The following is a 14,339-nucleotide window of genomic DNA, read 5'->3' as shown; positions in this document are numbered from 1 at the left end:
CCTTATGACATAGTAGTACTAAATGTAATTGGGCCGAAAGAATTTGCAAGTGTAAGAAGTGCGAGTGTAACCGTCTGGACGGTGCTTGTTTTTTCTTTATTGTGTTCTCGCTTTGTAGTCTGTAATATCCTTATATCACTCTTATCTTGGTCTTGACCAGACTGATAGTATCTCAAATAAATAAACATCTATTTGCAAGAAGTTGCTCAACTTGTATTGGACTGGCCGTGTATATTCGCGTTATTGGAGCCCCGCCGCGATGGCGCAGTGGTTAGGGCACTTGAATGCTGTGTCCAAGGATACGGGATCAAATCCCCGTTGCTGCAGCTGATTTTCGATGCGAAAAACAAAGCGCCCATCTGCTGTGCGATGCCAGTGCACATTAAAGAACCCCCGTGTGGTCAGAATTTTTGGAGTCTTCCGCTACGGCGTGTCTCATAGCCCGAGTCACTTTGGGACGTTAAACCCCACAAACCTAAACCCTGGACACATTCCTAATGGTGAGGCTAGAAAAAAGAAAAAGCACCTCTATCTGCACTGCTAATGTACAGAACAAATAGAAAAATGGAAGACAATCAAGTTTTGATCTTGAAGGTATATCATTTGTGTTCTTTTCTTTTACTACATCGCTCTGAACCTTGTGGTCATGCTCTTCGGCCTGCAGTCACGGTGAATGGAGACTCACCGAGCACTGACGCCAGCTGCCACACGACCAACACAACGGTGACCAAGAGCAACCACAGCAACAGCGGCAATGGCACAGTGCAGCTTGTCGGCCCCTCACTGGGCATGCGGAAGTCCAGCAGCCTGGAAAGCCTGCAAACCCTCATGGTCCAAGGGTCAGATGGCACGGCGGGGGTCCTCGCATCACAAAATTCTCGCCAGGAGCGTGGTGCCAGGGGTTGCAATGAGAGCTTCCGTGCGGCCGTCGACCGCTCCTACGATGGGCCAACCGCCAATGGGGCGCAAGGTTCTGCCGACCAGATGGAGACACGTGAGGGGCCGGTGTATTTTTGGATGATAGAGTGTCTGTGGTTATACACTGAAAGCCAGTTAATTAGTTATTTGCTAGGAGAGGAAAACCACTACTGCATGGTCAGCTCATGGTGTGTGCAGCAGCTGCATTTACTTTTTGATTCTTTTATCCAGCCTCACTATATTCCTCGTGTTTTTCGCATCCTGCAAAAGTTGCTGAGGCACAAGTCAAAGCACATATGGATATGCATTGCCGCAACTAACTCGAGTTCAGCGTTGCTTATTTGATAACATTTTTCAGCATAATTTTGAGGTTAGCCTGCAGCATGTTGGTAAAGCAGATGTAATTTATGCTGTTCATTACCCTAAACGAGCGGAGACCGCATATTTCAGGTATATAGTTTTGCTTTGGAATGATACGTAGCACACTAGTAAACATGGACAGCCGCTTGGGTTCTAAGACAAAAAAAGCGACAAATAATTTATAATTGGTTTCTTGCTTTCATACTATATTTCAGTTGCGGTTTCAGCCGCCGAACGATGGCTCTGACATCACAGACGATTTGAAGTCACGTGAAGTGCACAAAAAGTGTAGCTTGGTTGCGGCTTTGTTCATTTTAATTTGCACCAGCTTTTACGCAAGTCTGCCCAAAAGGTGGAATGTCAAAAAATGAAAAAGAAGCGATGATATCAGTTTTTTCATGACTGGCATGATCTCAACTCGTCTGTGACATCGCAGCCAAAACAGCACAAGAAAAACTATTCATTTATAAGTTATTTTGGTTGAGGTACGTGAATTCTATATCATGATTAAAGTACACTATTGTCTTTCACCCTATTCCAAACAAAAAACAGAGGCACTTTAAAATTTGGCTTCTATACTTTTTTAGCACGTTTGTACTCCCTTTTGTAGAGTTAAGTGCTGTACGCATTCGGCGTGATCTTTGTGAGTGGTTTGAATAGCGGGCTCTTTCATATTTTATTTTTACATCCTGAGCATGTTCATACTCATATCATTTAGTGCTTATTGATAAAAGAATACCTTATTCTAGCTTTCTCATTGGCTGTCAGGAACTTAATGTGATGTATAACCCATATCGCGTCACAAAGCGTATACACAAAACGTTAAGAGAAGAGTGCGACTTACAAGGCATCATCACTTATGAAAGAGTGAAAGGGCCCAGAGACCTATGGCTAGTCCAGTAGGAAGCCAGGTTGGTTGTGACCATTGTGATGTAGCTGCCACGTCAGCGCATGTAAAGCACCCTGGCAGTCGATGTTAATGCTAACCTTTCTGCTGCAATGCATCGTTCTCTGTCCAACACAGTGGAGGAGGAGAAGAGCGAGACAGGCAGTGCTACCAGCACCGAGCATCGAGGGGGTGCTTCCTGCCCCCTACACTCTGTCACGGTGCCCCTGGACGCCCACGACGCGGCTGTTTATGTGCTCAAAGAAGCGGCCTCATCTTCCTCTAAGCCCTCACAGCGGAAGAAAGGGCTGCTCAAGGGACTTGGAAGTGTCTTCAGGTACATGGTGTTCCCTGACACAGCCACTGCGGTTTTGATGCCAGCAGCTGCCAGCTACATGGTAGCTGGGAATTGAGTATACTTTGGTAGTGCGTGCTTCTGGCTGATATATTTACTTGTTAAAATTGTTAAAAGGGATCGTCAGGCATGGCAGCATATAACCTGTTATTGCACTTCATTCATAATGTGCTCTGTGTTGACGGGGTGTTTTATGGTTATGGTAAAGCTATTAGCAGCACTGCAACCATTTCAAGCAATTTTTTTGGCCGTACAGGAGCTGTCTGATTTTTGTTGGAGAGAATCGCAACACTGAGAGTGTCATAACAATGTGGTTGGTGATAACCAAGACCAGTGAATCTAGGTTTGATGTAGTTTTCTTTATTTTAGTTCTACCTGCACTTTTCAGGTCATTATTTAGTCAGCAGTGACTATTTCTGTAGCCTTGCCTGTGTGTTAGCTTTTGCCATTATAGCTTTCTGCACCAGACCATGGATGGCAACATTGGCAGTGTGTCATAATCATATGAACACTTCTTGCAGTAGTAACTGGTGATCACAGGCTTAAAGGGACACTAAAGACAGCCAAAGATGTTATGAAAATCTAATAAACTACATTTGGTGACACTGTCGCCGCATATCCGGCAGCAAAAAATTGAATAATTGCTGAGATATTGCGATAAGAAGTTGAGGTTTTTTCTTGTTCCCGCCGGTCGAATTCAAACTGTGGCCTCCAACTACGTAGTTGGAGTTGGGTGACGCACACTATGACGTAAGCGGAGACTCCGTGATAGCTAGCGAGCCGGCGTGGCCTGCGGCGTCGCATCCCTCAAGGGCCAACTTGGCAACAGCGTACTCGCAATGACGGCCTCAGCCGAAATAAATAAAACGATGAAGAGAGTAATTTACCGAGCGATGGGCCCATAAAGGAAGTAAAAGAAATAGAGCGCTTGTAATGCACAATACATGTTTCTCAAGCTTTTGCGCTCCTTCTTGCACTGTGTATAAACAAACCGAGCCCTCGGTCATCGCAACGCTTCCTGACATGTTTACATACAAATAAGATTTAGTTACCAGCAAAATAGTGTCCTCGCTGCTGCGCTTGTCAGTTTTGAAGCTTCGTCGCACTTTTTTCTTCAAGGTTTGTGCTACAGCTCCGTGTTCAGCGAAAATTACGTCCACTGTAGCAGAACATGACCGAAGTGCCGGCGCCACTACATTTGCCAGCGCTGCGAAATTCCACAAGTTAAAATGGATCCAGTGCACAATATAGTGCGCATAGGCATCCAGAACATTAGTTCCAAGACGTGAGAGCAGGCAGCATGCGCCGATGATCAAGAAGTTTCAATTTTTAGACTGGCAGCAGAAACACTTTATTGTAAATGGGGTCATGATTTAAAAATTAGAAATATTTCCAAGGTTCCTGCGGCGCGGCGTAGCCGAGCGGTTAGCGCCGAACGTTACGGAGCAAGCAGTAGCGAGTTCGAGCCTTACCTATTATAGTGGCATGTTTTTTTTTTTTTTTGTTTTTTTTTTTTTCACAAATCGGTTTTTTTTTAATTATCTGTAATGTATTTCTGGTGCTTCGTTATTTTTAGTTTTTACTTTTTACCCGAGGCCCTTTTTTTCGCCGGGCGACGAGCGCAATATATCGACGCTCTCCTTGGTATGAGTGGCAAGTATGCCCCTTTTGTTTACGACGCCTGCAAATAGCACGTTGAAGGTCTTGTTGACGCAGTATATGTTGGTCAGATGTGCCATGATTTAGTGAACAATTGAATGATAATGCGTTTTTCCTTCGGTACTTAGCATATGTATGCTTTTCGTGGCGTACGTAGCTGCAGTCATGCGGTCAGGTCGCAGTCGAAGCGGCAACGGCGGCGATATGTTGGCGCAGAAGTGTGAACGAAGGAGTGTGTCGGCGGTAGCGGATTTCGCTCGCTCGTGCCTCCGAATGCTCAAATGGGAACCATCAAGGCGCATCTGCTGCTCCAAGCTCGTAATTCAGGCGCTGCAGGTTCAAACAAATTATCCGAGTGCGCACGAAATGCCTGAGCCGAAACATAACCAAAACTGAAGTGGGCGCCTGTGGCGCCTCCAAGTATATTTTTGTATTTGCCTTGCAACGTTTACGTTGTCTTTTCGCCGTCGTTTACGTATGATGAAAGCGTGTTATCATGTTTGAGAAAAAACGTACTACCGCATTCAAACGTACAACGTAATTCGCATTTGTCAGCCTCCGGGATCCCTAACGCGTCACGTGATTTGCAGTTGCGAGCCTCGGCCGTTTGGCTGTGGTGGCGATACCTGTATTTCTGTTATTCTTCTTTACTACCTTATAACAGCCCTGTTTTCAGTAAGAGTGGTCTTTTTGTAATCAGGAACTGGCATTCTATCGATGCAAACTCACTTCCTTTCTCTCTTTAGTGTCCCTTTAAACAACAGTATTACAGTGGTATCATGCTGTTTTGTGTGCAAAATCAGTTTTTCCGGTGTTGTGTCTCGATCGAGGCAGTAGGTACAAAAACGTGTAGTCCTGCCACGACATGCACATTATCAAATGTGCAGTGCACAATGTTCAATAGGCAAAATTGACTGTGTGGGCACTTGTTCTGGGGGGCTCAGTAGGTTTGGCAAGAACCGCAAGACGATTCCAGAGCCGGGCTCCAAGCTTTCCCGGGAGGAACTTGAGCAAGAGGCAGAACGACTGCGTGCTAGGCAAGCAGCACGGGATGAGCAGGAGCGCATTCAAGAGCAGTACAGAAAGCTGCTGGAACAGCAACAGCAGCAGCAACAACAGCAACACCAGCAGCAACAGCAGCAACAGCAACAGTCACATCAACACATGCAGCCTTCTCATCAGCCACCATTACCACCCCTGCCTACACAACAGCAGCAGTATCAACAGCATCAGCACTTTCAAAATCAGGTAAGCATCTTGCAAATGTGATGTTGTAGTGAGCTAATTATCTAAACTAAAAAGAAATAAAGAAAATGACACCCTTTTAAAAGTTGCGTGAAAACCAGTATGCAGGAATTTTATGCTTCATACTTCTAGGTAACGTAATTGAATGCGTCTCGTGCTTCTCATTTACCTAACGTGCAGCATCGTTTCATTAATATTGGCTTCTGTAGCAGATGCAGCCTCAGAAAAGCCCCAGTATGACCACTGTTTCAAATAATGAAAAGAAAAAAGAAAAAACAGTGAGAGAAATTTGCTAGGTGCCGTTGTGCTGCTGCATGGAAGCAGCCATTTTCAAGGGTGGGCTTCCTTGAAACGGTGCGATCTGCTTTTGCAGCGTGGACTTGGATCGCAGCAGCAGCAGCAGTCTCAGCAGGGCCCTGCAGTCTCTTCACCACCCCCTTGTCCCAGCAGGGGCACGCCCACCACCACCATGAGCGCGGCAACGCGCCAGGAGCGCATGCAGCAGCTGCGTGCCCAGCACCAGAAGCGGCATGTCGAGAGGCAGGGCCACTACCCTCGCGACGACCTGGAGGAATGGTACGAGCAGGACCTGCAACACAAGATGATGCGCAGCCCGGTGCCACCGGTGAGCTTGCTGGCATGAGCCTGCATGTCTACTCTATCAGCTGCACCTGAGGAGTTTAGCAGCTTGGAGTTAAGGAAAGCTAACTGTGTATAACAGAGCTCTTATGGCAGCCACGGAGTGCAACTGGCTCTCCGCGATTCAGACTAGAGTACCGCGCGGGCTTGGGCTGGCTTGAAAGGCCGGGCCGCGAGACGTGATGTTTCCTCAAACCTGGGCCATGCTCGGGCTTTTAATTAACCATTATTGGGTGATGCGAGGGGGGGGCTGCTCCTAGCCCTACGAGGCTGGGACTGGTAGGTCAATGCCGCTTGTGGCGGGGGCTAGCCTGCCACCGCATTCTTATTTGTTCTAAGCCGCCATTGCACCCACTACCGTTTCGGTGGTGGACGACAACCGTTGTGACGCGCGTCTTTCTCCCTCTTCTTTTTCTTTCTTCTCTGCTTTCTCTTCTATTGGGTGATTTAGGGGAGAGGGGCTCTTAAAGGGCCAGAAATCGCAAAAAAAAAAGCTACTTTTTGAAAATGACATTTTGGAAGCCTACAACCGATCTTCTACATACCTACTACTAACTAATGTTCACCTTCTAGGTCATACATTCCACTTTATAAGGTGAAAACGAGCCAAATAAACCCCCTCTCAGTTCATTTTTTCTCATTTTTCTCGAAACAAACATTGTTGTAGTTTACAATACAAGAAGGATATCTTCGCATCTAGAGCAGATAAAGGCATAATTTTTATTACAGAATGCTCCTAGGTGATTAAACTATGCTATGTTGGAAACAGATTTCTCATTTCATGCTTGTTAATTTTTTTGCATGCTCTAATTTAAGTGGCTTGGCAACCACTTTTTCTTACATCGAACTTCAACAAGTTGTAAAATGACCAATTAAACTGTGGTTCCTACGTTGTATTCCTTAAATTATATATTATCTAGATACATGTTAATAATAGTTTTTTTTATTAGTAGATTGTTCTCTATTGCTTCTATAAACAAAGGAGGGAAAATGTCAAATATTTTAAAAACTAATTGACATATCAGAAGAGTAATTACATACCTGAAATCAGCATAAAAACTGATTGGGACTGTGCATCTTCATTGCATTTAACTTAAAAAATAAAAAAAGTTCGAAGAGCTATTTCTCCTTCTTAATACACTTATGGCGTTACAGCTGCAATGCGAATGAAATAAAGCTGCAGTGTGCGCTGCGAAATTTCTTGACCGCATTGTTTACTTTTTGAGGTGACCGGGTTTCCCTGGTTTGATCATGACCCTGGCAGCTGCTTTGCGATTGATGTAGATGGCATGGCACCTGTATATTGGGCGGTGTCAGTGCACATTAAGGAAGCCCAGGAAGTTGCAATGATCCGAAGCCCTCCACTATGGCATCGCTCACAGCCTAAGTTGCCCTGGAACATGTGCTGTAATTTTGCTTTTTGTCTCTGTTGAAAGGCTACCAGCTTTGCATGAATTTGGCCCATGCAATTGTGCCCATTAAAGAATGTTAATTCCACTGATCGGAAGACACTTTAAAATTTAGACATAGTGGGCAGTAAAATATGACCGATAAAATATATTGGAGGAATGAAAAGTAGTTTATTACTCATGTATGTAACCTTTTTCGCTCTTTGAACTTCTTTGCAGATCTACAAAATCACTGTTCAAAAGCCAACCGTGGAAACACTCCTTTCTATCAGTACCTTTCTAAATAAAAAAAAAGTCTATTCAGCATTTACACCTATTTTAGCTTCTTTTTTGGCTAGTTCTTTATTTCTGTAGTAGAAGTCTATTTGTTCCCAGTGAGCAATTTACTGCTGCATTACTGAGAGAAGGGCCCGGCCAGGACATGGGCTGGTCTTCACTCCAGGCTTTGCGGGCCGGGCCCCGGGCTCAGTAGAGCGATCATTGAATGGGTCCAGGCCCGGTTTTTAGGCCTCGAGGTCGGGCCTCATATTGAAGCCCGTGCAGTGCTCTAGATTAGACTCACAGGGACCCAAATTTGCTCTAAATGTGCAGATTTTGACCAAAGCTAAAATTAGGCAAGTTAAATTTGACGAGATTTCATTTTAGTGCAACGGAAGTTTACAGCAACATGAGTATCTGTGTGTGTGTTGCTGGAAGTGTGCTGTCCAAAAGCTGCTGACGGCCAAATGACAGGTCCACAATGATGTGCATACAGCTACTTTTTCTCAGTAGAAAGCAAGAGACTTCAGCGCATAAATTGGCTTTCTAGCAGTGCTTAGAAATATTTTTAAAGAACACTCACCAGTGCTCTGTTACACAAATTATATTCCAGATACAGCTTTGACCCCGGGAAAATGCCCTACTTGAATGCATTCAATAATGGGGAAGGCATTTGGTAAACTGGCGAACTTCATTCAAAAGCCACTGCTAGTGGGAAGTGTGTGAGGCGTGGTAGTTTGGCTGCATGTTTAAATAGAGAATAATGTAGGCAGGTAGCAAAATAATGCTCGAGAACGTTACCTGAGGTATGCTATCGCAGATGTGAGCTTTAATAAAAGGCAAGGTATTTTTTCTATAAGAATGAGAAACCCATTGATTTTGTTATATATTTGCGCTGTCAGGATCCTTTACTACACGTAAACATGACTGGTTTGTTACGTTACACAGGGCTGCAGGGTGTAAGGTTTCTTATTGAAAACAACAACTTGGTACTGTGGTGACACTGCTTCAGGCAGCCATGTGCTGCGGCAGTCCGTGGATGGAAATTTGTCCTACCGTGGGCCAGAGTTTAGTGTTTTTACGGCCTTTATGTGACGTCTTGTGTTTTAACGGTGACCGCTTGTGTTTCATGATTGTCCTGTCCACCAGCGTGACAGTGTTTGTGCGCATGCTGGTCGTAACATGCGAGGGCTCACTGGTGTCTCCAGCACACTACTAACACCCTGCGGTGCTGGTGCGCTTATGCTTCCAGCAGGGCCGTCCTCTGCCGCCCGTGCCTCATGCCTTGCCGCCGCCTGCCTATGGCACGTGCGGCTATGCTCAGAGGGCGCCCCCTAAGGTACTGCTGTTTCGCTTACTCACACTGGGCATTGCTTTCTCCCCTCTCGCCTTCTTCACGACTTTCTTCATGTGTGCAGCCCCTCCAGCTCTGTCTGCCTACTGCTTTTAGTAAACTACCCAATATAACGAACTGTGGGTGGCAAGTGACACACTGTACACAAGACACGGGATTGCTCATGTTGTTTACAAAAAAATAAAAAAGAGGGAAAAAAAAAACAGTATTGTTCAGTACTTTGAGGAAATAACTGAGAATTATAAATGATTTATTAAAACGTGGTACTCGATCTTTTTTAGTCTTTTTTCTTATAGTTTACTTGAGGTGAAAAGGTATTTCACGCTGCTAATCTGCTATTAAATGCAGGCAGCATTTTAGGGGTACGTGAAGTAAAGGAGATTTTTTATCATGCCTTCCATGACTACCGCACATATACATTGCTTTAAATTACCTCTGGGACAGGTATCATTCATGTGATGAGATAGGATACATTGATGCATTGTTTTAATTATATCTTGAGCAGTCCCCTGTGTATATAATGCTTTGCAATGTATGTTCCTTTAGTTGTGTGTAACAGGTCCATATTGTAACTTAGATACACGCACGTAGAGAGTGGATGTATTAATACAAGGAACAGTGCTGATTATCCTGCAGCGCCAGCCTACTGTCACTGTTCAAATAAATTGCTGCGCTGTTTCTAAAGCATTCTTTGTGTTGTGTTGAAGTTGCTGTTTGTGAGACATTTTACACAGACTTTGAAGTTTACCTACTTTGGCGTTAGAGTTGTTGTTAGTTACTGACGGGTCTATCCTTATGTCAAGTTTCTGACAATCACTCTAATCTGACTCGATCCCAGGTTTGATTATGGTTTTTTCCTTCCCATCATTCTGTCTAAATCTTAGGAACAGGAAAATACTAGTCTGCTTTTATTCCATTATTTGAAGTTTTTTTTTTTAATCGAATACTCTTTGTGAGTGATTTAATTTCGAAAATCACGCTACAGTTAAAAATATTTAACGAAGTTGAGGGGAGCTGCGAATTATTTTGTTAAAATGAAAAGTTCTTTAAATCGAGGGAGGCATTTCTCGGTCGCTTAATCCAATACAGTTGATTATTATAAGGCTTAGCGGCACCAAGGAAGTATCGCTGCATCATATTTGCAAAGCGTAAACGCGCTAAAACTGATATTGCATTTTCAGTGGACGTAACTGCAAAACTTAAATGATGTACCAGGGAAGTATGGATAGCACTGATAGCGTGTATGAAAAGAAGCAACCTAAAATTTTACCTCGGCAAGAAGGATCTCGGGGTGGCTACAAATTACTTTCCCAGAAAAGACGTCACTGATCTTTGCTTTGTTGCGGTTTGTAAGCGACGACCACTTGGATTTCTCGTGTGTCCTTCCCTCATGTGTTCCGGCAAACTGTCGCAGCAGATCAAGGGCATTCAACATTTTACCCAGGCGTCGACATGCGGCACTGCTGCCAACAATGGGTTAACGGGCCGGCTTTTTACCACTGGAGGAATCTCGTAATTCAAATCAATATAACTCCCGTTTTGCACCACGCAGTTTGGCAGAAGCGGGATGAAGTTGCTCCACAGTGTTATCGTTCGCTTGCAGTCGATACATTCTTGGACATTTTCTATAAAATAGACCAAAAATATACTTTTCCACCTTCATTTTTTGGCAGAAAGTTTTCTAAATCAGGACAGATAGTGAAATTGGTTTCTTTATTTCGAGTTACTCAAAACATTGGACCATATAGGCATCTGAGGGGGAATTGTGATATCTTTGTTAAATTGGGACTTCTGTTGAATTGAGTTTTGATTGTGTTACTGCTATTTTGATGTCCAATCTTTGTTCAACTTATCTCTTCTGTCTCTGTGGGGTCGCTGTTTTTAATAAGCAATCCCTGATTCTTCCTGTCTTGAGCTGTATCCACTGGTAGTTGCTTTTGTCTCAGAGAGGAAGAGAACTCGCTAAGGTCCCATCTGCTTATTAATAAAGGCCAGCAGTAAAGTCCTCCATAGACTAAACCAAAGCGGTCCAGAGAATCTCAGTAACAGGGTATTCGTTCTGTTCTTTACCAGCTGGGGGCAGGATTTCTTCCATAAGTGAAAGGAGCAGTCAAGGTTCAGGTCTTCTCTGTTTACACAGATACGAAACGCAAATGAAGCCCTACAAAAACCAGACCCAACTATCCGGTTATTGCCGAGTTGAAGATGATAATTGAATAATAAATTCCACTGGTCAGTTTGGAGCAGTGTGCTGAGTTAGTGCCTAAGCAACTGAGCCTGCTACAGAGCAGCTCAACCCTGCTCAGCGCACAAACCACAAACGTGTTCTGGCAGAAAGCCTGAAGGAAGCTGGAATGTGCGACTTGTTCTCGAAGCTCACTCTGGCATCCACCTGGTCATTTTCATATCCTGCAGTTAACTCTTGACGTGCGCCAACAACAAAAAACGGCAAAGCACCGAGAATTACTGGATGCCTCAGGCGTATGAATGCTCACCTCTTGACCTAAATAGGTGAATGCAATGGAATGGTGATGTCACATACATTATTCAAAAAACGCTCGCACGCTCGTTGAATTGCGGAAACAAAGTCTGAAATCATGACGCAGTGCATAAATTGCCGGAGATAGCCTAACACAGGCTTCAGAATTTCGTGGTCACGCTGAAAACGGGCAATAGAGCGGGTATAATGCTCATAACGTCACAAACACAGTGTTGCCCACAGAAATAATCTAACTGAGGCCAAGAAAACTGTTCGTTTTAAAATCGAGTTTTGCGTGAATGAATTATTGCACGGAAAACGGGCAATAGAGCGGGTATAATGCTCATAATGTCACAAACGCAGTGTTGCCCACAGAAATAATCTAACTGAGGCCAAGAAAACTGTTCGTTTTAAAATCGAGTTTTGCGTGAATGAATTATTGCACGGTGCCTAAATTTGGTTGAATGCATCAGGGCAGAAAAAAAGTAAAATTTCTGCCACAATGTACGAATGTCGAAAAATCTCCATAGTTGCCTGTGTTTAGAGGTGACATTGTTTTCTGTATTGGAGTGCATTAATTTCAGTCATTGTACAACTAGCTTGTATCTTCGTGTTATATAATTTTATTTATTTGATAAATATGGCAAGCAGTTATGAGCCCGAGCAGGAGGGGCAAGAAAAATACAGTATTGTATAATATGAATTCATGTAAGGCATGTAGATGTGTAACATGGTCATTTCATTTTTTCTCAGTTGTTTGGGAAAATGCACTTGCAAGACATACATGTTCCTGATGTTTTAAGGCACATAAGTATTTATGATAGCTTCCAGCAAAGTAAGCTGACACTGCAGTATTGTGTGCGTCACGTGCGCTGGCTGTCAAGTTGACTACAAGTTTTTCTTTGCTGGCTAAGCGCGCTTCCATTGGTTTCTTTTTTTTTTTTTTTTTCATTCACAGCACACACAGAGTGCAAATGGCAGTTTTTTTATGTACACAGCAGTTCTTATTGTTGCATGTACTGGCACTCCTGATAGTTGATAACTGTTTGGCTGATAACTGTTGCCCTCTGGCTAACAAAAATGTGCTCGTTCTTTATCGTGTTGTGCCTTCATTCAGTGTGAAGCAAAGGTATCCATTAGAGGTTTATCTTCTGGCTTCATTTTGTGTGCTGCATTGTTGACGCGAGCATCATAAGCAATTGGCCGTTGTGTAGATAGTTCCAGGATACCTTTCCATAAATGGCATAGCAACTTGACTGAAGGCAGTTATCTTGGGGATATATAAAAAAAAAAATGCGGCTTGTGACAGCACATACCTTACCCATGTGTTAGAAAGGCGGGCCCGTGAGTCAGAGGCAACACAACCCCTCTTTTAGTCCAGATTAGAAGGTGTACGTGTCCAGCGACCTGCTCAGATTCTCTCAGCTTTCAAATGTTTATACCTTTTTGTCTTCTTTGTAAACCTTTAACCTTCTCTAAAGCACAATTGTACTTTAACCTTCTGGATGGACTTTTGCGGACGCACAAACAACGCACTTTCACCAAAGCAATCATTATATTGTGTTACGTTGTCTTGATAGCAAAAAGTGACTTCCTTTCTCTCTCTCAAATGTTTAATTTTTTGCCTCGGGCTATTACATGTTGTTGTATAAACGGTTATGCACATTGTGTGTTTTAAGCTATCATATGGTAATTATTTAACCTTTTGATTTCGTGGTAAACTAGTGCCTTTGTTGTATATGAGTATACTAGCCACCACGGATTAAAAATTTCTTCCTAGGTGTGTTCTAACCACTGCTGCTCAACACTGGTAATCAAGGTTTAACACTGTTTCCAAGAACAAATAATTCATTGTTTTACCTGTGTGGCTTTTTTTCTTTCTGCTCAGCACTTGGACATTCAAACCTTTCTAAGTGCGTTTTATTTATTCCCAGGCTACCATAAAGGAATGGCAGCTTTATTTAACATTTCAGTTAGAAAAATAGTGGTAATTACAAAAGGTCACACGAGCTTTGAAGCAGTTCTGATGATAATATTGATGGTTTATAGATGGGTGAATAAATGGCAACTTAAAGGTTAAAACCAAACAATAATAATTCTTTAAAGCTGGGTTACAAGGAAGTTTTTCCCATTGTTAAGGTCAGGTGAAATGCCCACTATGTTGATTGGGTAGTTTTGCTGCAATAGTGTGCTCACCTGTGAGTTCCCTTATGGACATACCTGTAATCTACACATGCAGCCCTTCATTTCAGGGTATAGGCTTTCATAATACATATTAAAAAGCACCAGGCATTTGGCTCCTCTGTAAACCATCCTCACATTTATTTTAATTTTTTTCTTCCAGTGAACTTATCATGGTCTTTTTGAATAGGAAAATACAGGTTGCCAATTATCCAACCATTATGCAGTGGAATTTCGTTGGTACGATTCTAAAGGGGATTAAAAATTGAAAAACATGTTAACCGAAATTATAGTACCCAAAACAGGCCTCAAAGGTCACAAATGAAACATACTTTGCTTTGGCACAGAACTTGCTTTTATCTAAGCTCTTTGAAATAATCTGTCACTTTGCGTTGGACTTTTTCTTCCTCAGTGTCCAAGAACAAGCTTTTTTGAAACTTGTAAAAAAGAGTCACAGTTTTCATCGCTTAGCTTCACATCCTTCACAAAACCTCAAAGAGTCTTGGTGCTTTGCCAACTTTTCCCAGAGCATCCCCGCTCAGATCTGGTCAAAAGATTAAAACTAGATGATGTTATCATGTTATTGTTGCAGGCTG

At 43.2% G+C, this 14,339-nt stretch overlaps 1 protein-coding gene across 11 annotated transcripts in view; it reads left to right on the top strand.

Annotated features, from left to right (window-relative positions):
- Positions 1-14,339, top strand: part of baz (par-3 family cell polarity regulator) — a 233,780-nt gene that overhangs the window by 214,222 nt on the left and 5,219 nt on the right. For 6 of the 11 annotated variants that reach the window (XM_084594725.1, XM_084594718.1, XM_084594719.1 and 3 more), the window contains 5 exons: positions 665-994; positions 2,303-2,501; positions 5,123-5,426; positions 5,797-6,048; positions 8,982-9,068. In XM_084594725.1, the coding sequence (XP_084450851.1) occupies positions 665-994; positions 2,303-2,501; positions 5,123-5,426; positions 5,797-6,048; positions 8,982-9,068 (1,172 nt within the window). The remainder of the gene's footprint in view (positions 1-664; positions 995-2,302; positions 2,502-5,122; positions 5,427-5,796; positions 6,049-8,981; positions 9,069-14,339) is intronic. The other 5 variants (XM_084594720.1, XM_084594716.1, XM_084594724.1 and 2 more) reach the window with 3 other exon arrangements.

Source organism: Amblyomma maculatum, chromosome 2 (genome assembly GCF_055883805.1).
Source record: "Amblyomma maculatum isolate TAMU_Amacu chromosome 2, ASM5588380v1, whole genome shotgun sequence".
NCBI classification, from domain to species: domain Eukaryota; kingdom Metazoa; phylum Arthropoda; class Arachnida; order Ixodida; family Ixodidae; genus Amblyomma; species Amblyomma maculatum.
The sequence above is the reverse complement of the archived record's forward strand: the minus strand, read 5'-3'. Positions and strand labels throughout refer to the sequence as shown.